Source organism: Tachypleus tridentatus, chromosome 11, assembly GCF_004210375.1.
Source record: "Tachypleus tridentatus isolate NWPU-2018 chromosome 11, ASM421037v1, whole genome shotgun sequence".
Lineage (NCBI taxonomy): Eukaryota > Metazoa > Arthropoda > Merostomata > Xiphosura > Limulidae > Tachypleus > Tachypleus tridentatus.
In genome coordinates, this window is record NC_134835.1 from 76,366,103 (window position 1) to 76,387,156 (window position 21,054).

A 21,054-nucleotide genomic window follows, 5' to 3' on the forward strand; every position below is an offset into this window, starting at 1 on the left:
TTTGTGGCTTTGTGATCTTTGGAGTATCCCTCTTATAGATGCATTTGCCACTTCTTCAACCACCAGTTATCTTTATTTTGTTCCCTCCTCTTCAGATCAGTCTTCTCTCTCTTATCAGAGGGAGGACCATTCTTATCATTACCAAAAATTGTTGGGGTTAGTTCTGCCTCTTTGGAAGTCAGGCTTAGAATCTCCCATCTTTCTAGCAGGTGTCAAGTATTCCCCTCTTTGTCTTATCATGACGAGTCTATTGCAGTATCTTTTTCTGATCTGTCTTCTGTTTCAAAGCTTTTTATAGGAAACCTGAGTGGTTTACTGGGGATGTTTTCTCCTACTTCCCTTCCACGTTGGCCCACCTGTTGTCCTTGACTCTGGCCCTTCAAACATGATTTTTCAGTTGTTGGGGCTTTTAGTCACCGATTTCTTTGCTAGTTCCTTATTTACAGATCCATTATATGGCTCCAATTTTGAGATACTATGTTTTACCTGATTCTGGAGTCTTTGGAGTCAAGGGTGACTTTGGTCTAATAACAATTTGCCCTTTATCATCTGTTGGCCCACTCATCCCAGTCAGAATGAAGTGTGGCACCAATTCCTCTCTCTCAACCCTTTTTTTTCCAGCCCTTGTCTATTTCTTTCTTCCTTTCTGCTACTTTTCATTGTTTTTCACAATAATTCATAGTATGCCAACAACAGTTCTGATGACTATTAGGTGGGTTTGGGTCTGGTGAGAACTCATTTGACAGCTTTCATTCCTCAGTGGAGCTCTTTCATTTCCAGTGTTTGGGTTCACAAAATATTATCAGAAGGTTTTATCATCTCATTTTTTACTACTACTCCTTTATCCAAAATCCATGTTTCCTTTCATCCTCAGCAGGATCCTTTTTCATGTCAACATCTTTCCAAAGTTGTACAAGACCTTCTCACACAACAGACTATCAAACCTGTTTGTAGTTCCCAAAAATACCAGGGACTGAAGGCAGGTCATCAACTTGTCCCATCTCAATCAATATATTCACACCCCACAATTCAGCATGGAATCCTACTTTACTATTTGGTGAGCTTTTTCTCAGGGCCTTCAGATGGCCAAGATGGATGATTCCAATGCTTATGTGCATATTCTCATCTTGGAGCATTGTTGTCCTTATTTTTAGTTTGTCAATCGTAGAGCAATGTACCAATTTTACATCATTCCCTTTGGGATGGCTTTGTTGCCATACATCTTTTGTTAAGATGTGCAAACCTTTGCTCTACATCTTCATACCATGGGATTGCTCTTTCATTTCTACATAAATGACTGGCTTCTCCTTCTGAATGGGGGTTGGTTTGTCATAATTGTCAGCTCCTTCTTGAAGCTACTGAGGTGATCTGGTTGAACAAACTGGAGAAGTTCTTCCTTCATCTTACTCAGTACCTCTTTCAGTTGAATGTTTTATTCAACACCCATCTCAATCAGCCCCCAACCCTTTTCCTTTTCAGTTTTTTTCTATGGCTATTCTGCTCCTTCACTTTCTTCTCACTCTTGAGGATGTGATATTTGACTTCTCCCATACCCCTCAATTTGGCTCATATGCAGTCCCTCCAGTGGGTTCTCTATGACCAATGGAACCTTGCTTAGGATCCTTGGGATTCTCCTTTCACTCTTCCTTCATACATTATAGATGATCTGTGATGGTGGATGAACAAGGCTCATAATTTGACAGGTGTTCTGCTTTCTCCTCTGTGGCCAGATTTACATCTGTATCCCTTCAGTGATGGGGTGCGTGGGTCGACCACCAATTGGCTTTGGATAGTTTGTTTGCAGTGGAATGTTTTTTTCACATCAGCATCCTCAAACTTCTTTTTGTTCATCACTCATTTCCAGGTATTGGTTAGTAATGATCCACTCCAATAATTAAACAATGGTGGCTCATATCACTCACCAAGGAGGCACTCAGTCAAGTTGACTGTGGAACCAAAGGAGAAGATCCAAGGTGAGATGCTTCTGGCCAGAATTGATTGAACAAATTTCTTTGTTTATCTTCCTTTCTGATTGCTTCTTATTAGTTCGCTTTCCTCTTGTTACTACAGTTACATTTGTTTCCTCCCATTCCTCACCATTTAATCCTCGACCTCTATTGGCAACCTCAGTCACCAGTTCACATCCTCCATCTTCATGCCTGGCTTTTGGAGATCCAGTTTCTCATTTTGAGTGGCATTTCCTTTAGCTTATTCCATTTGCCCTTCATCCAATGCTGTGAATTGGCAGAAATGGAATGATTGTGCATCTGGACCCTCGCTCTGAGAGTTCTGGCTTCTTGTCCAATGGTTGCTGGTATCTCCAAGTTTTTCATGGCTTTATGAAAAGGCATCTTCTGTCTCCTCAATATCTTGCTATCAAGCAGTCATATCCTATACTTCCCATTTTTCTTCTTCCTGCAGTGTCTTTCCCCTGTCCTTACCCTTTTGATCCATTCTTTCAAGTATCCAGTACTTTCAGGTTAGAATATTAATGTTGTACTCCATTCCCTTACTTTACCCTCATTTGAGACTCATGTTCTTTGTTTCACCTATCCCTTAGGGCATATTTTCTCCTCCTCTTGCTTTGCAGGCAGCTTGGTCAGCTGTGTTTGCTGTCCACATCACTTACACACTGTACAACCCAATAATCTTCTCCTTTATCCCGATATTTCATTCCTTTCCTAGATCTCGGTAGCTTGTAAGAATGATCCCTTTTCATCCATTTCCCTTCCTTATATTTTTCATCTTTATCTTCATCCTGATCCAGATAGACTTCTATGCCCAGTATGTCCTCTTTGTCATTTTATTGCCCACATGGGCTCCCATTCTCTATTAATCCCATGGCAACCCTCTTCCTTTCAGGATATTTCTCCATTTACTCTTGCCAGTTGTGTTTATTGTTTAATCCAGTTGGCTTATTCTTCTTTGTCTCTTTCCCAACATATATTATTCTTTGCTACCTCCAGTTGAATCTACCACTTCATCCTTCCCTTGCTTCTCGTCTGAATCGGCTTTTGGAGGAGATTCTACATGTAGGCCACCTGTTGGATGTTCATCTCCCACAATCTCCATTACTTTATGGTTTCTGCATTCTGGGGTATCTCCTATCATCTGTAGCTATACTTCAGAATTAAATGTGGCTATGACACTAGGTTAAGCCTTCATTAATGCTTTCTTTTCTTTCAGGGGTCCTTGCTTCAAAATTTTGATCCCACTTTGTGGCAAATGGTGCCTGACAAGATGTTCCTTTTGCATAAATCTTCACTGTACATTATTTTTCTTCGTGTGCTCTTTCCATGGCTCTACATACTCACCTTTGAGTTTAGGCGTTTTACAAGATCATTAGAGGGACAATAAATCCGGATATATGCTTCATAAATAGATTCTTCCTGGACCATACCATCTATGTATAGCATGGGTAAAGCAGAGAGGGATAGCTGCCCTTCCCTGCTATGCCTTGGTTGAATAAATCAATGTGTTCTACTTTTCAAAATCAGGTTTCTTGATCCTTTATTGCACTGTCTCAGGTGTAGCAGTCCCTCCAATGCACTTCCCCTACATGTCCCAGTGGAGTATGGGAGTTCTTACCACATAGCAGTTCCATGTTGCTGTGGTGGTTGACCATGGAAGCATCCTGTTGAATGAATTGCACACAGTTCACTATAACCATTCAGTTCAAAGTAGGACAGTGATGTTCTGCTGGTGTAGAAAGTATACCATCCTCTATTTAATGACAGGTACAACAAAGTGAGACATCTAAGTGCAATTTACCTCTTCAATTGGGTGTTTTCATCCTACCTTCACATGGTTATTGGTTCCCTTTGGGCTGGTTTTGGATATTGAGTAAACTAACCAACACAAGTCCAACCTTTGATGGAAATTGCACAGATTGCTTTGTGCTTGACAACAAATTTACTCTCATAGTAGGTGAATGTTTATTTAGTTTAGTAAGATTACAACTGTGATACACTTTTGTAAAATAAGTAGTTTTATTTAAGTTACTCACTCATTTCTCTTGTTTTGATAGAACTACATTTGTATTTATACCTTTACCAAGTCAACAAAAGCCAACACTTTTTAGATTAAGTTTATTTTAACAATTTTGTGTTGTTTCTAGGGCTGGGCATGGACTAGTGTATAATGCAAAAAAGAAAAATTGAGGCTAAAAGTGTGTTATGAAAGGGATGGTCAAAGGATCAAATCCCAGTATTCAGTTAGTCGAAGTGCTGAAAGTGAAAACTTTTAACTGGCTGCCTTTTTCTTAACCTATCAGTTAAGAATGTCTGGTGGAGATAACCCCTGTACAACTTTGTTAAACTATCTGAAATATGTGTTTGAAAAAGCAATTTGGTTAATATGTTCTATAAATTGTGAGAAGTTGTTCTTTTTATGCAAAAAAATAATATTAAAAATTATTTAAATTATTTGAATTTTATGCTAATTTTATTAATAAAATAATCTGTGAGCATTTCAATAAAACTGTCATCATTAACTACTACAAGTTACTGGTCCTGAAAACTATAATTTTCATGTGAAACACTATAAATATAGTAAATCAGACTCTGTCCCACAAAACAGCTATAGTGTGTATTGAGGCATCAATTATGAATTTTTTTGCATTTAAGAAGAATTACTTCAAACGATAAGTGCTTTTATACAAAAAAAAATATGTTGGCTGTTTGATGCACTATTTAGATTAGGTGGTGCATCAACTACAGTTCATTTGTTATTATATGAATGTAATATTCTGGTAAAGTGCTGTAATTTTAACTAACAAATCTGTAACTGATCTTAAGTAAACAAGCTTAATTTATAATTGCAAGCTTATTCTGTTTTTTATTTAGTTGTGCATTTGTTATTTTATATGTAATAACTTTAGAATGTACACTGTCAGGATTTCTATCATATTTTCTTACAAGTAGAATCTTTTTTTTTTTTTACTCAACTGTATAATTCTTCTGATTTTGAAAATCTTGAAATGAGCTATAGTAACACTAATAATTAGACATAAAGCTAACAAGTTTTACATCCTTCTAGAAAAACTTGAATTTTTTACTGGCTAGTATATTTGTTAATACTAAGTAAGAAATATTTTAATAATAATATACTCTTCAAAAAAAGAAACACAAAAGGCAAAATATGAGACAAATTGTTAACAAGTTTATTCCGGGTAGTTCTGTATGACATGTGTGAAACTTTGCACATTCACTGCTGAACATCCAAAGTCTGCAAAGGCTAAGTCCACGCCACTAGTTGAAGTTTAACGTCACTCAACGCCAATAACGAGTATGCCCCGTGAGCATCAATAACTGCTTGGTATCTCCTGCCCATGGAAGCGATGAGATGACGAATCACATCCTGTGGAATGGCTGTCCACTCAGCCTGCAAAGCTGCTGCAAGCTGAGGTAGAGTCTGCGGTTGAGGTTGTAGCCGTCGCAGACGTCGGTCCAACTCGTCCCAAAGATGTTCGATGGGGTTTAAATCTGGTGATCTGGAGGGCCAAGGAAGAACGTTGATGTTGTGGTGTCTCAAGAAGACAGTGGTGAGTCGAGCTGTGTGAGGACGGGCGTTGTCATGTTGAAAAACGTCGTTGACGTTCATCATGATGGGTTGCACATGGGGCCTAAGAATCTCGTAGACTGTTGCATACGGTCTGATCGGAAATCCTACGCAGCCCTGGTATGGTTGAGGCAGTAGATGTTGCAGTGGTGGTCCTATCCCAAAGGTGACGTAACCGGATGTTGTGATCTTGTGCAGGCGTGGTCACATGAGGTCTGCCAGATCGTGGACGGTTACGAGTTGATCCATGTTGTTGGTGACGATTCCATAGCCTTGTGATGGTGCTTGGGTGGATATTCACAGCTCTGGCAACATCTGATCGAGATTCGCCTGCTTCCAAGTGACCAATGGCGTTGTTGCGTTGTGCTTCAGTCAGTGTTGCCATAACTGTATTGCGTGTCTGTGGCTTAACACTGAGCTATGAAAACCGAGAACCCATCACTTTTATAGGGATTTTGCACATGTTGCACTTGCAGAACATGCAGATCTCTCAAATAAATTTATTGGACACGCATGCGTTTTTGGGGAAAAATCCGATGTTTTCCTCCGTTTTCAAAGTGCACAACTTTTATTGTCATTTTGGTCTGACAATCAGTGCCTTAACACGTGTAACATCACATACTCTGAGCTTGTAACGTTATTACATATATTTCTCTTTAAAATAACAAAAATATCCCTTTTGCGTTTCTTGTTTTGAAGAGTATATTTATCAAGCTGAATGTTTGCACTGTATAAAATCTATTCATCATAGTTTGTTTTGTTGTTTTTTTTCTCCACTTTTTGATGTATTTCATTTTGCATCTAGGTATATTCCAGTACTTGAAGGCTTTCTAATCTGTACAAAAATTTAGGTTGCTTGGTTTTTGGCATGAATTCAGTTGTTTTTTGTATGAAATTGTCTTCCATAGAAACAAATAGTTTAACATTTCTTCTGCTTTATTCAAATTCTAATTAACTTCTGTAAATAATTTTAATTATGAACTCTCTCTTTAGGACTTATAATTTTGTACTGTACAGAAACTTTTTGTTGTGATTTGTCTTGTCTTACCTGAGCCCTGCACAGTTTTAACATCTTTCATATTACAAAAAAATATTAAATGAAAGTTAGACAAATTCAATTTCATTTTGATTATGGCAACTTCTGATACAAAGCTAATAAATTCAAGAAATTAAAATGAAAATTTCTGTGATTAAACTTGATACAAACCTTTAATGTAGACTAAACGTGTAAAAATGTCTTGAGTGATGATATAATAGTGAAAAAATGAAACATCAGTTTAAATATAAACACATTTGTGAAGAATGTAACATTTTATATTTATATATTGATAATTTTTATGCTTTGTTTGTTGAACTTACTCACTTGGAGGAGATATTTTAACTCATTTTTATCACAAACTTAAAATCTAAATAAAATTTTCACAGAATTTCGTACAGAGCCTATTCCATGTGGTCATTTCTGACCATATACTGTAAGAATGTGCATTTTCAGCTGTTCTTCAGTCATGTTTGTTAGTGTATTTTGTGTACTTGTGATTTTATTTTAACAGAAAATATATCTTTGTATATGCTCTTTCTAGGGTGAAGAAGGAACAGAAGTTGAACCGCTCCAAGAAAGGCTAGCAGAGTTAGAAGAGGAGAAAGGTACGCTACAATTGAGACTTATGGATCTTGAGGAGCAGATAGATTTACAAGGTGATCCCCTTGTAGTGTTTGTCTGCATGCTCAATGTTCTGCATGTTTTATATTTTATGGTAACTTCTTGTGACTTTCAGGATTTTCATCTTTTCATAAGATAATTCTAGGGAATAATTTTTAGATAAAAGCACTTTAAAAATACTTGCTCCCTGTCAGTCACATGTAGGGTTGTTTATACAGTTTTAAATACATCATTCAGGTTTTGTCTGTTTAGTTTACTGTAGTATCTAGGAGATGATGCTTTTTTAATTATTGCTGTATTATTATTAAAATTCCAGGAATAATGAAGCAGTTAACTGATATTGTGAGAATTTAAGAGAACATTACTTTTTGAATAAAGATCCCTTATTCAGTTTTTCTTTTTTCGTCTGTAGATGGTGAGAAACACTGCACATATGTTTTTCTTTTCCCCAAAACATTTCAGTAACTTGAATTAATATGCAAATTTCGAATAGTCTTAAGTTTTATTCACATATTATGATTTTAAAAAATCAAATTATTAGCACAGAGATTCATTAACTCAGTTTAGGTTATAGTTACAGGATTTTATAATAAAGAAGGGAAATGCATGTGATAGAACAGTGAAGAATGTGTCATTATGAAGTATGTAGGGTTGAAGTTTTTCTCTCCTTTTTTCACACTTTAGAGCCACATCTTTTCATCATCATTCTCGCTAGTTTCAGCGATATGTACCCAAGCCCAAATCTTTATCTTCTACATTCCGCAGTCCCTTGTTCTTCTTTTTCTTTGATCTGCAGCATTCTTCATCACCACTGTCACTGCTTGCAGTTCATTTGTTTTCATCATCTATATCATTCTTCAGTTCATTTCTTTCTCCATAAATAGAGATTTATTAAGAAATTTCAGATTGAGGTGAGTAACCTATGGCTACCATTGGTTGAGTCTACAGGAAATATCTCTTCCAATCAGAAACTGTGATAATCCAACCAATCATAACACACTCTCCACAATCCACCAGAACGCTATAAAAGACTGACAACACCTTACACACACACACACACACACACACACACACACACACACACACACACACACACACACACACACACTGACCCAAGACAAAAAGCAGAAGACTTTTGAAACGTTTTCCTCTACACTTTTGTCTCCACAACAGGCAGTTGCTGTCCATTCTACAAAGTTTCATCATGAATAATCTGCCTAAACAATCTATCAAAGAATACCAAGTTACATTATTATTATTTTTTTATAAAATTTCACCAGCTATTTCAGCTGAAACAGGTTTAGAAGTATTGGATGATTTTTTTTTGTATTTTTGTGTTATATTAACTCAAAGCCACCTATGCTGTAATCATTATCGTGTAACCAGACATTTAAAGGAAAATAAATCATGCTGGTAATAAATATTTATATCAGGATATTAGTAGCCATGTCAGTTGATGACACACTCATTATAAGATGGTCTAAGCAAAATTAACTTTTTGGGAATAATAATTACTAGACAATGGTGAAGAGGTTAATTTTTATTTCTATTAATTTATATTTTCTCTCTCATCCTCTGCTGATGTGACATGCTTTCAAGAATAAATATTATTTACAACTAAAAAAAATAGTAAATAACTGCATCATTTAAGTAGATGCAGGTTGATTTATGCTGCTAGCACTGTAAAATATGCAATAGATAAAAATAAGTTTTTACTAGCTTTGGTGGCAAGCACTCTCAACTGCATTTTTTGTGTGCATATATTTAAGAGTTGCTCAGATTCCTTTGCAGAGAATAGTGTTGAAATACACATTATTTCAAACACCATCTTGAAGCAGATTGTTTCATTTTTGACAACCAAACTTCACAAAAGACTACACACCAAACATTCATACATCTAAGGAAAAGACTGCTTGCACCATTTCTTTTCCTAAGAGGTGCTTAATGTTCAGGGTAAAGCAAACATTTATTCTATGCATAACTTAGGAAAAATGTCAATAGTTTTGTTTTTCTTCTTTTTTAACTCATCTACAAAACAACCATATGTTTTGTATGTGCAGAAAAGCAAAAAATGTTACATTTGAGAATATTTAATAACTGTTGTGGTCATAATATAGAAATCTCCAACAGCTCATTTCTGGTATCATTCATGAAATAAAGATGTATGCAGAGGATTGAGTACATTGGATTAAAAGGAATTTGGAGCTTTACCACATACAGACAGTGTTGCTATGCCATGTTCTCATGACTGTGCATCTTGACAGTAGAAAGAGCTGTCATAAAGCTTGTATATTCAGAGCACAAAACGTCTCCCTCTGAACTTTTCATGATCCATAGGTGCTGTGTCTGGCAACTTTATTATGTCTTAGTATAGAACAGCATGAATACATGTTTCATTCTCCAGCTGCTTGAGATGTGTGTCAGTTGAATAAAATATGTAATTGGAGGCCTTATTTTAATGAACACCAGACAATTCTGGTGCTCTAAACTGATTTGTATTATTTTATTTTCAAATTCAATTAAGTACAAGGGTTATCTTGTTCATTTATCTGTTTAATTAAGTACAAGGGTTATTCCTATCTTGGAAAATCTTATCTGAACACATCTACACAACTTTATTTCTACTGTAAATATATTGACAAGATTAACTGAACATCTACTTATTGCATTATTAGAAAGCTAGAACAGTTACAACAGTTACTGCATATTGTCTACTTTTATTCGATTTTATTCTGTATTTTTAGATGCATAATTTGATTAAATAAAATATTATTTAGTGAAGAAGTAGTACCATTAATTTAAACAAGTAGAGTTATGTATTGTCAACAGCAAAAAGAAAAGATCCAGGTAGGTATTATATTTCTTGTTGTTCAAGTGTATTCTTTATACATTATTGTAAAAGCAATTAAAATTTATTACTTTAGATTGGGTAAGATAAGGAAAAATAATGAAATTTTTCATGATTTACACTTATAAGTATCTTGCATATAGCCTGTGAGCTACATATTCACCAAGTTGTTTACAACTTGTGCAGTGGCATATTATTATTCAAAGAACAATAAAGCAATGAAACTTAAGTGTAAATAGATGTAAAATGTTATAAGATTTAAGCTAAGCTATTTAGGATAAACAAATGTAGTTTCATGTTATAATTTGAAGTTCTGGAAAGAAAAAAGAATAATTTAGATTTGTTTTCATATTTTTATGGTGGTTACGAGGTCAGTCAAATTGACCAACCATGTAAAGAATTAGGGTAGAGAAAATAGCAGGAAAAAATATAACTTTTTACTGAAAATAATTTGGAAATTTATTTAGGAAGTTTTAAGAGATTGTGTAAATGAAAATTGACAGTTTTCAGGTGAAGAAAAATATTTTAATCTAAATATTAAAATTATTTTGACTACATATGTTCACATAGAATATTTTAGTGAAAATACTTCAATAATTGTTTTTTTATTTACAAAAGACTATTAATAGTTACTGAAAACTTGTAAAATTTCATCAAGATGGACAGAATATATTTGAAGATATTAGAACTATAAAGGTCAATATAGGGTCACAAACACAACTTCTCTGTTTCTGTAGTGAGAGAGGTAATATGACTAGCAAATTTCTACAAAGGACTAACGTCATTATATTTATTCATCAAATATTTCCTTTCATTTTCCTCAGAGAAATGGAACAAGGAAAAGTCTGTTTTTGAACAGAGTCTTGCACGAGAAAAGAAAGAAAAGGAAACTCTTGAGGTCAACTATTCATCCCTAAAAGAAGAACAGCAACAAATGTTAGAAAAAATTGAATATCTCCAGTGTACTTGCAGTCAGGTTAGGTTCATTGATAAACCTAGAAAACAATCAGTGATATGATTACTTTAAATTATCTGTTATGTTTTGTTGTATCTACTTCAAAGTTTCTATAGCTCTAATAGATGAAATATGTATTAGCAAAAACCTGTTACATAAGATTTTTTTTGTTTCAGAAATATATTATTCAATTTTATATAGAAACCTTATGCAAAATATCAACTCTTCTTTGCTGTGCTAATACATCACCTGAAAACTTGAAACTCAACTTTGTTTACACTTTATAAGTAAGACTTAATTTTTAACATATATTTAAATTTTAGAGTTAACAGTTTTTTATCATATAAAAAATAATAAAATATTTTGTATTTTTACAGCTTCATGAACAGGCATATCAGGAAAAGGAGTTAAAAAGTGCTCTTGAACTTAAAGTACAAGAGCTTCAAAAGACAACAGAGGACAAACAGCTTCAGATGGTTTGTTGTTACTCCTCTATTTCCAGTTGATTGGGACTGGGTTTTTTTTAATATAAAATCTGGCTTATGCATAGATGTATTTATTTCATAGTATTAAGCCTTAAAAGTGAAAGTTGTAATAAAACGAACTAAATGGTATATTCAGAAATACATGTAGACGTAGTAAGAGCTCTTTGAGCTATTAAATTACCTGATAAATTATTAAATGGTCCTGAATGAGTACACAGCATCTAATAATTTGTTTTTCATACCTGTCACAATTTCTTGCACATGGATAATTGAACAATAAATCACTTGTACAAAGAACAGACTGTGGTACTTTCTTCTGAAATTTGTTTCTTAAGTGTTAATTATTTTTTTGTATTAATTTCTAGAAGGGAATGACTGAAGTATTGCAGGAAAAGGACTCTAAGCTTGAACAACTTGAATCTATATTGAAATGCTTAAAAGAAGAAAAAGTTTCATTAGAAATGAAAATAATAGAGCTTGAAGAACAGAAGGAAGGTGGGTGAATGTCCTTCTTTAGTTTTCTTTTAATATTTTCTTCTCATCTTAATTCTAGCTTTTATGTAATTATTAATTTGCATGTTCTAAATGTCCTATTAGAATCTTTTTGTTTATCCCTACAGCAAATTTGGCCAATCAGTATCTCAAAAGCTCACAAATTACTGCTCAGACAACTTTATTTATATTCTGTATTGATGTATATAGGTTGTAATCTTTTCTGTTCACTAGTATTTTAGCCATTGCCTCTAGCTATTATTAAAGTTAAGCTTTATTAGTAATTGTTCAGACCACATGCTGTGACAGTAGAAAAAAGTGGCAACAAAGTAACAGAGAAGAAAATTAATGTTGAAAAACAAGATATGAATCACTATATTTTCAATGGTTGATAGTTCCTTTGTAATATAAACTTACACTTTGATATTTGCAGAAAATTTCTCAAAAATTTACTTTTTATAGGTAAGATGCCTTGAAGTTGCAGTAATGGAAGTTGGAATACCCTTTAGTTGTCATTTTTGAATCACACTAAATATATGCAACATAATAACTATCAGTTTCCAAATGCATATAGATTGAGTTGTTGAAATAAAGTTAGAGTTATCAGAGGTTCTGATTATTTCTGAATAGAATTACTTTGGATGATAATAGTGTTACTTACTATTGTATGAAAAATTCAGAACAAATATAACCTGAAATGTACAGATTTGTAGAGATCTAAGCAGTTACTGAAATGTAATAGAGTTAACATAATTTTTGTACATAAATAGGGATATAAAATCATATGAAAGATTTTACAGCAATACTGGAAAATGTTAAATGAGTTTTGTGAGTTTGTTTTATGTAACAATTTGAATATGAAACAACATTTATTTACAACGTTATTTTTTACAATTTTTTTAATATACTTTTGTACTAATTTTTATAGGTGATGAACAGATAATACAGGAACTTCAAGAAAAAGGTGAAAGTCTATTTAAACAGATAGAAAATGAAAAGCAACCTGTTTTAGATATTGAAAAGGAACGAGACACATTGCAAGTGAAACTGAATGAGTTACAAAAAGTTGGAGTTATAGATAAGAACAAAATTCAAGAGTTGGAAAATAACTTAGAAGTTGCAAAAGAAAAACTAAATGAGTTACAGAATCATTATGAGCTCGTCAAAGAAGAAAATAATTATGCAAGAGAAGAATCTAGTGCAAACCTAAAGAAACTTAATGTTATAGAAGAACAACTTTTACAAACTGTAAACCAGCTACAGGAAACACAGCAAGCATTGAAAGAAAAGGAAGATTCTTTTACGGGTCTAAAACAAGCATTTGAGGCAACATCAAATAATTTATCAGATTTTCTATCAAAGCACACATGTCAGAGTATTGAGGAAGTTAATAGGAAATGGTGTGAAATTCAAGAAAAAACAGAACAAATGGAAAATGAAATGGATTTCTTGAGGAGAGAAAAATCTAAGTTTGAAAGTAAAGCATTACACGTATTAACACAACTCACAGAATTAGAAGAATCCTTTCAAAAAGAAAGAGAGCAACTTCAGATAGCCTTGAATGAAAAAAGTTCTGAAAATAGCCAACTTCATGCAGAAGTGTCAGAAAGAGAAGACACAATTGCAAAACTGACAGAAAAACTAGATGGTAAAGAAAAACAATGTCAGTTTTTGGTTACTCAAAAGGATGAGCAAGAAAATAGGATTTTACAGTTAACGTCTGAACTTGAGAATAAAAATGACCGCATAGAAAGTTTACTCACAGAGTTGAATAGCAAAATCTAAGTATTCAGTCTGCTAGATCTGAAATACATACAGGAAAAAAGGATAATGAAGAACTTAACCTACAGCTTAATCAGGTGAAAAGAGAACTTGAAATACTGCAAGAAACTTATTCATCCAAAGACAAAAAAATTGATTCCAAAGTTGCATCCCTTCTGGAACAGATACATGATTTAGAACTGGAACTTTCAAGTGTTCAAAACACAGTAGAAGAGAAAGATAGAAATCTTGAAATGTACGAGATGCAATTAGAAGAAATAAAGTATGAAAGAGAAAGTGAAGTTAGAGATTATAAAATAAAAATTGTGGAATATGAGTCAAAAATTGAAAGTTTGGAAGAAAAATTAAATGTTCTTGAGAATACATTTTCTTCTGCTGTTGACACAATAAAATCTAAGGATGATGAGCTGAATAAACTTGTGGCAGATTTTGAATGTAAAAACTTTAATCAACTGCAGGAGTATGATGTAAAAATTCAGAAATACCAAGAAGAAATTATGCAGCTTAAAAGTGAGAAGGAGTACTTAACTGAGCAACAACAAATAAGAAATGACAAGTTTACAGAACAACAAAAGCTTCTTGAAGAGACCCAAAATTACATAGAAGAAATCAGTTCTTTAAAATTGCAACTTGTCTCATCAAATGAAACACTTGAAAAACTTCAAAATGATATTCAAGTTAAGAATATAGAAATTGTCTCAATAAAAGAAGATAGTGAAAAAGCTTTGAATTCTTTAACACAGCAGTTGGAGTTAAGCTCCAAAGAAAACAACTCACTTGCAGCAGAACTCCAAACACTTCTCTCTTCATTAACTCAACATCAAGATCAACTTAGTGGTCTTCAAAACTATATTGCTCAACTTGAATCAACAAAGGATTCTAGTATTTCTGAGTTAAATTCATTGAATGATAAATACAGCAAAGTTTTGCAGGCGTATGAAGAAATCCAGGAGAAATACAATCAGAAATGTTCAGACATGCATAGATCTGAGCAATTACTGAAAGAAGCCACACAGCATCTGGACATAATGACACAATACAAAAAAGAATCTGATATTAGTCTACAAACAAAGAATAAGGATATTACTTGTTTGACAGAAAATATCCAAACACTAGAAAGAATGGTTCAAGACTTAAAGACAAACTTGGTTTCCAAAGAAGAAGAATGTGTTAAATTAATATATGATAAAGAAGAAGCTCATAAAACATTGGAAAGTCTACAGCAAAACATAAAAGTTTGGGAAGGGGCTGCCCAGAAGAAAAATGACCGTATAAATGAACTTGAAAAGACTCTACAAAACAGTGAACGAGACAATGCAGAGTTAAAATCAGAAGTACAGAATTTATCTCTGGAAATTCGAACTGAAAGAGAAGAAGCACAATTGGTTAACAAATTGGAAGAGGCACATAAAAGTCATATTAAACAGTTGACAACTGAAGTGGAATTACTTCAACAAAGTTTACAGAAGTCATCAGAAGAGGCCTTACAAGAAAAATCATCCATAGAACAAACTATAACTTTGAAAGATCAAATTATTCAAGAATGTCAATCAAAACTTGAAGCAGCATATGAACAGTTGCAAGAAGAAAAACTGTCTATGGAGGCTTTAAGGAATCAGGTGATAGACTCTGATTCAAGTCATCTAGCACAAATTGAATGTTTGAAAGCTGAAATTGAGAGTTTAAACTATCAGCTACAAGAAGCGTACTCAAAGTCACTAGATTCAGAGAAGGAATTGCTCGAAAGTCAACAGTCTAGAGAATCCATCCAAAAAGAACTGAAAGACTTACAAAGTAGACATGAAAGTCTAATGGAAGATAAGGAAAGAGATTTACGTGAGTATAACAAGTTAAATAATTTTCTTCAAGAGGAAATTGAATGTCTTAAATCAGATCTGTTATCTACCAAAGAAGAGCTTAATTTAGAAATTCAGAAAGTTGAAAGTAAATCATCACAGTTGAAGGATAAAAACTGTGAGCTAAATACTAAAATGGAACAGTTTCAACAGGAAAGTGAAGTAATGAGTCATAAACAAGAAGAGTTACAAAAAACCGTCAAATATTATGAAGAACAGATTTTTGAGCTAAAACATAAAGATGAGGCCAACTATAAAACTATTAGCGATCTAGAGAAACAAGTAAGAGAAAAAAATCACTATATTACCAGTGCTAACAACCAGATTGAAAGACTTCAGTTCTTTGAATCTGAATATCATGGTTTGGTTGAAAATTCTAACAGAATGGAAGAATCCTATAAAGAGCAAGTTCAAAAGCTAGAAGATACTAATAGAAAAATTACTGATCACATTCAGCAGTTACAGGAATATATTACATCATTGGGTGAAAAACTTGATGTAATAGAACTTGAAAAAGCAGAGCTCTTAACTGCTTTAGAAAAAGAAGTTCTTGAAAAAGAATCATTCCAGAAACTTTCTGAAGATACAGAACATAAAATTGAAATTTTACAGATCTCTATTAAAGAACTTGAAGGTGAAAATATTGAGTCTTTGAAGAAGTCAAAAGAGTTTGAAAATACAAAAGCACACTTAGAAGAAAAGATTACAGAATTGGAAAAAAAACTAGAAAAATCAGAGTTAAACTTGATCACAGTACAAAATCAATGTGAAGAAAATTATAAAAAGTTAATAGATTGTCAAAATGAAAATGTAAGGTTAAGTTTCAGTTTGAAAGAATGCCAGGAAGTAAATAAGACCTTTAGTCACGATAAGCATGAATTAGAATTATACATTCAGAGGATTCAAGCTGAAAAACAGCAACTTTTTGAACAAAATCAAAAATTAGAGGATGGTCTTAATAAATCTCAACATAACAACAAAATACAGAAGGATGAATTAAACACGCTCAGGATAAAATACGACAAAATTGAACTTAGTTTGCAACAAGCAAATGAACATGTGTGTGTTTTACAGTCTGGTGCTGCTGAACACACACAAAAGCTGTCAATGGAATTAGAATCTTGTTATTTTCAGATTCAAGAACTGCAGACTAAATTTCTTAACAAACAGCTAGAGCTGGATGATGCTAATCAATCTACACACAAAAAAGATGAGGAAATGAAATACCTAAAACAGGAAATATCTGGTCTTCAAAATGACTTGAAAGATGCAAAGCAACAGTTGGAATTCAAAGAAAGTGCTTTTCAGACTCTTCAACAAACCAACATTGATAAGGATATTGAGATTTCTAGTTTAGTTGAACAGTTGAGTGCTTTGAATACAGAACATAATTCACAATCTTTGGAGGCAAGTTCATTGTTAACAAAGTTCAGAGAAAAGGAAGAACAGTATAATGAACTCTTTGTAAATTTTCAGGAAATTCTGAAGAAAACAGAAGACAAAGATGAAAAAATAACTATGCTTCAGGCAAAGATGGAAAAGCTAGAGTCAGAGCTTCAAATTATTAAGAGTACTTTGGAGGAATGTGAAAAATTAAATGAAGAATTAAAAAAGCTTCATGGGAAGAAAGAAGACGACATGAAAAGTCTTGAGGAAAAGTTGTCAATCCAAGCAGAGAAAACTAGTCAACAAGAATGTCATATACAAAACCTTGAAACTGGGAGAAAACAGGCTCAAACTGAATTTGAAAAAGAAAAAGAACTGACAAAGACACAGCAGCTACAGATAGCTTCTTTAGAAACTGAAATTTCTCAATTCAAACAAATTTCTGATAAGTTGAACACTGAAAATCAGAAATTGAAGCATGAACTGAACCTACTCTTAGATACTGAGGTTAATGAAAAAACTTTAAGGGAATGCCAAATGACTGAAGAGATGGAGAATCTTAGAGTTACCTTGAATGAAATAAAAGAGGAAGTTGAGCTCATTAGAAAGGAACGAGACTGTTTATCTCTTGAGGTCCAAGAAATGAAGAATACACTTCAAGAAAAGAATAATCACCTGCAACATTTAGAAGGAGAATTAAGCAAGCTTGTTGCAACAAATCATGCATTAAGCAGAGAAAGAGAAGATTCACAAATATTGGTAAAAGATTATGAATCATTAAAACTTCAGATAGAGAATATCTTATCAGAAAAAGCTTCTCTGCAATCTGCACTAGATGAAATGAATGGTGAAAAACAGTACTTTCAGGAGCTAAAAAATAATTTGGAAAAATTACAGGGGGTAGTAACATCACTTTATCAGACATTAGAAATAAAAGAATCTCTCTTAGAGGATGCAAGAAAAGAGATTTGTGAACTGGAAGTAAAAGTTAACAATCTGCTCCAAGAGAAACAGACTTTTGTAAATGATAAAATGAATCTAGAAATGAAAATTAAGGAAAGTGAGAAAGTTGTTAAAACATTAACTTCAAATTTAAGTTTAGAAAAAACTAAGAAGGAAGAAACTTTGGCTTATGCTAAAAAAAATGAAGAAATTATTAAACAGTTAGAAAATCAGCTGAAACAAGTTGAGATAGCTTTTGAAAGTTTTAGATTTTCAGTGGAAGAAAAAGAAAAGCATTCTCTCACTGAACAAAGTATGATAGGTTTGTCTGAACCACAAATCTTACAAGAAATCCAGAAGGAAAAAAATGTGAGAACTGAAGAGGAAGCGAGACAGAAATCTAGCAATTCTGATGTAAATATATTAAAGCAAGAAAATGAACGTTTGAAACATGAGCTAGAGTCATCAAAAATTAAAACTGGAAAAGCATTGGCTAAGCTGAAACAATTTAAACTGAAAAATGAAAAACTTGAGAAAGAATTGGAGGGTTTGTCATCTGAGACAATGGTAGATGAAACTCAAATAACAGGAGAACAACAAATCAGTGAAGAATATCTGAGAGAAAAGGAGCACATTATAAGTAAACTGAAGGAAGAAGTGGCTGCAAATGTAGAAGATCATAGGAACTCTCTCCAACAAATTAAAGAAGAGAGAGATCATCTTCAAGACACAAATAATCACTTGAAAGAACAATTGAAAAACTTGAATGACGATAACAAATCACTTGAAAAGAAACTTACATGCTCATCAACAGAAACAAGAAGTTTAGAGCACATCATAGAAGAATTAGAGAAAGAAAAAGAATTATTTCAAAGCAAGTGCAATAGTCTAGAGAAGAAGTGCTTAGAATTTAGTAGTGATTGTGAAGAAGCAAAAGCTCAGTGTGAAAGTTATAAACGAGAACTGAGTAATCTGAAAGAACACGAACAAATGCTGTCTTCAGATAATGAGTCTTATCAGCAAATTGTTGAGGAACTAAAGACATCTAAACAAGAATTGGATCAGGAATTAAGGAGAGTTAAAGAAATGCATTCCAAAAGTACCAGAGAATTTGAAGAAAGAAATGTGCAAGAAACGCTCAAGTTGAAGAACTTGGAAGTTAATCTTCAAGAACAAGAGGATGAATACCAAAAGTTGTATTCAGATTATGTTGAACTCAGTAAAAACCTTGATAAGCTTGTGATGGAAAAAAATAACTTGGAAGAAAAACTACAGAATGCTCAAAAAGAAAAAAATGATGCAATTCACTTGAAAGAATGTGTAGAAGAAACTCTATCCAGAACACAAATTGAACTTGAATCCTTTAAAACAGTTCATACTAGCTTTAACCAGGAACTTTCAGATCCTGAACACACTGATACTCTGCAAATTGAAGCTGATAAAATTGAGAAAGAAACGGAAACCGTAAAGCAGCATGTTCAGAAACATCAAATGGATTATTTCCGGCAGTCTGAGAAACTCGCAGACATGCATGGTGCTGAATTAGTGTCTTTAGATGATTTTGAAAAGTTGTGCAAAAAAAATAAAGAGTTTGATAATGAAGTCTGTTTTCTCAGGAAAGAACGAGAACAGTTATTGAGCAAGTTAAATCATGTAAAGGAGCAGCTGGACACCACTGAGTGGAAAACTGCTGCAGACATAAAGAAACTAGCATCTGAAAATCAGCATTTAAAGCAAGTAGCTGAAGAACTTACTTCCAAGAATGAAACCTTGCAGCAAAAAGTCAATTGCTGTCAAACTAAGTGTCAACAACAGATCAAAAAATGGGAAGTCAGCTATGAATCACTTGAAAAACAGTTTGGAACTATCCAAGAAGAACTTGAGTCTTTAAGAAAAGATAATGAATCCCTGTTTAGTGAAAAGAGAAATCAAGAATTATTATGTAATCAACTTCAAGGTGAGAATGATGTGTTTCATCATAAAATAGAAGAACTCAAGCAATATCTAGCTGATAAAGACTATCAGCAACAAACTGGGTCAGTTTCACAAAGTCATCCTTCCAAAACTGAACAGTTGGAAGAAAACCAGGAGCAGCTGCAGTGGGAATTTCAACAGGCTATGCAGAGTCTCCATCAACAGGGATTAAAAATTGAAAAGCTTAGTTTTGAAGTCAGTAAAGTAAGTCATGTTGAGAAATTATGTGTATATAATTTTAAAAAAACTTAATAATTTGTAGTCTTTTTTTTTTTTTTTTGTCATAAATGAATATTTTATTTATAATAATAATATAATAATAATAATAAATTTATTAAGCAATAAATTAGACACAAAAAATCAAATATCATTATAAAACCATCAACAAAGAGTTAACTCGTCCTGTGATGGTTAAACACATAAAAATGTAAAATCAAAACTTACAAAATCAATGTAAAGTTCCCAGAATATTATCATCAGTATTTAAGATCCATTGTTTTAAGTATTTCTTTTGATTAACACGATTAATAGAAGATCTTATACTATAAGGAATAAAATTATGAATCTGAGGTGCCAAATAAAGATATTGATGAAGTGTAACTGTTTTCTCGTGGTGTGGGTACATTAATTGGAAAAAAGATTGAAGTCGTGTAAAATATGAAGTGACTTTAAAAGGCCTATTAAAAGAAACATGCAATGTAGATAAAGCTAAAAAATATAAATAAAGTTTATCATATGAAAGAGGAGAGTTAAATTTACTGAAATCGGTATCAAACCTATGAGTAAAAAAAAGAAGAGAAAACACTTTTGCAACTTGTGAATAGGAATTAAAAGTCTTATATGTGCCACCCCAAATTGAAATACAATATTGTAAGAAAGATTGAAGAGAGCATAATATACACTTAACAAAATATGATAAGAGCACAATGACTAAGTTCAAAATTAGCATAGAACTATATTTTAATTTATTAACTAAAGAATTAATATGAAATTGCCAATTTAATTTTCGATCTAAAATAATTCTAAATATTTAACAGAGGAAACTTGAGTCAATTTGGGACACTTACAATTAGGGTAAGTATAACAATCACTAGAATGATAAAAATAGAAGGAAA

The 21,054-nt window shown here is 33.0% G+C and overlaps 1 protein-coding gene across 1 annotated transcript in view; it reads left to right on the forward strand.

Moving 5' to 3' along the window:
• LOC143232506 (uncharacterized) overlaps positions 1 to 21,054 on the forward strand; it is a 64,407-nt gene that overhangs the window by 17,431 nt on the left and 25,922 nt on the right. Inside the window, 6 exon segments of the mRNA XM_076468060.1 lie at positions 7,140 to 7,254; positions 10,892 to 11,043; positions 11,400 to 11,498; positions 11,873 to 12,002; positions 12,928 to 13,777; positions 13,780 to 20,143. Of these exon segments, the coding sequence (XP_076324175.1) occupies positions 7,140 to 7,254; positions 10,892 to 11,043; positions 11,400 to 11,498; positions 11,873 to 12,002; positions 12,928 to 13,777; positions 13,780 to 20,143 (7,710 nt within the window).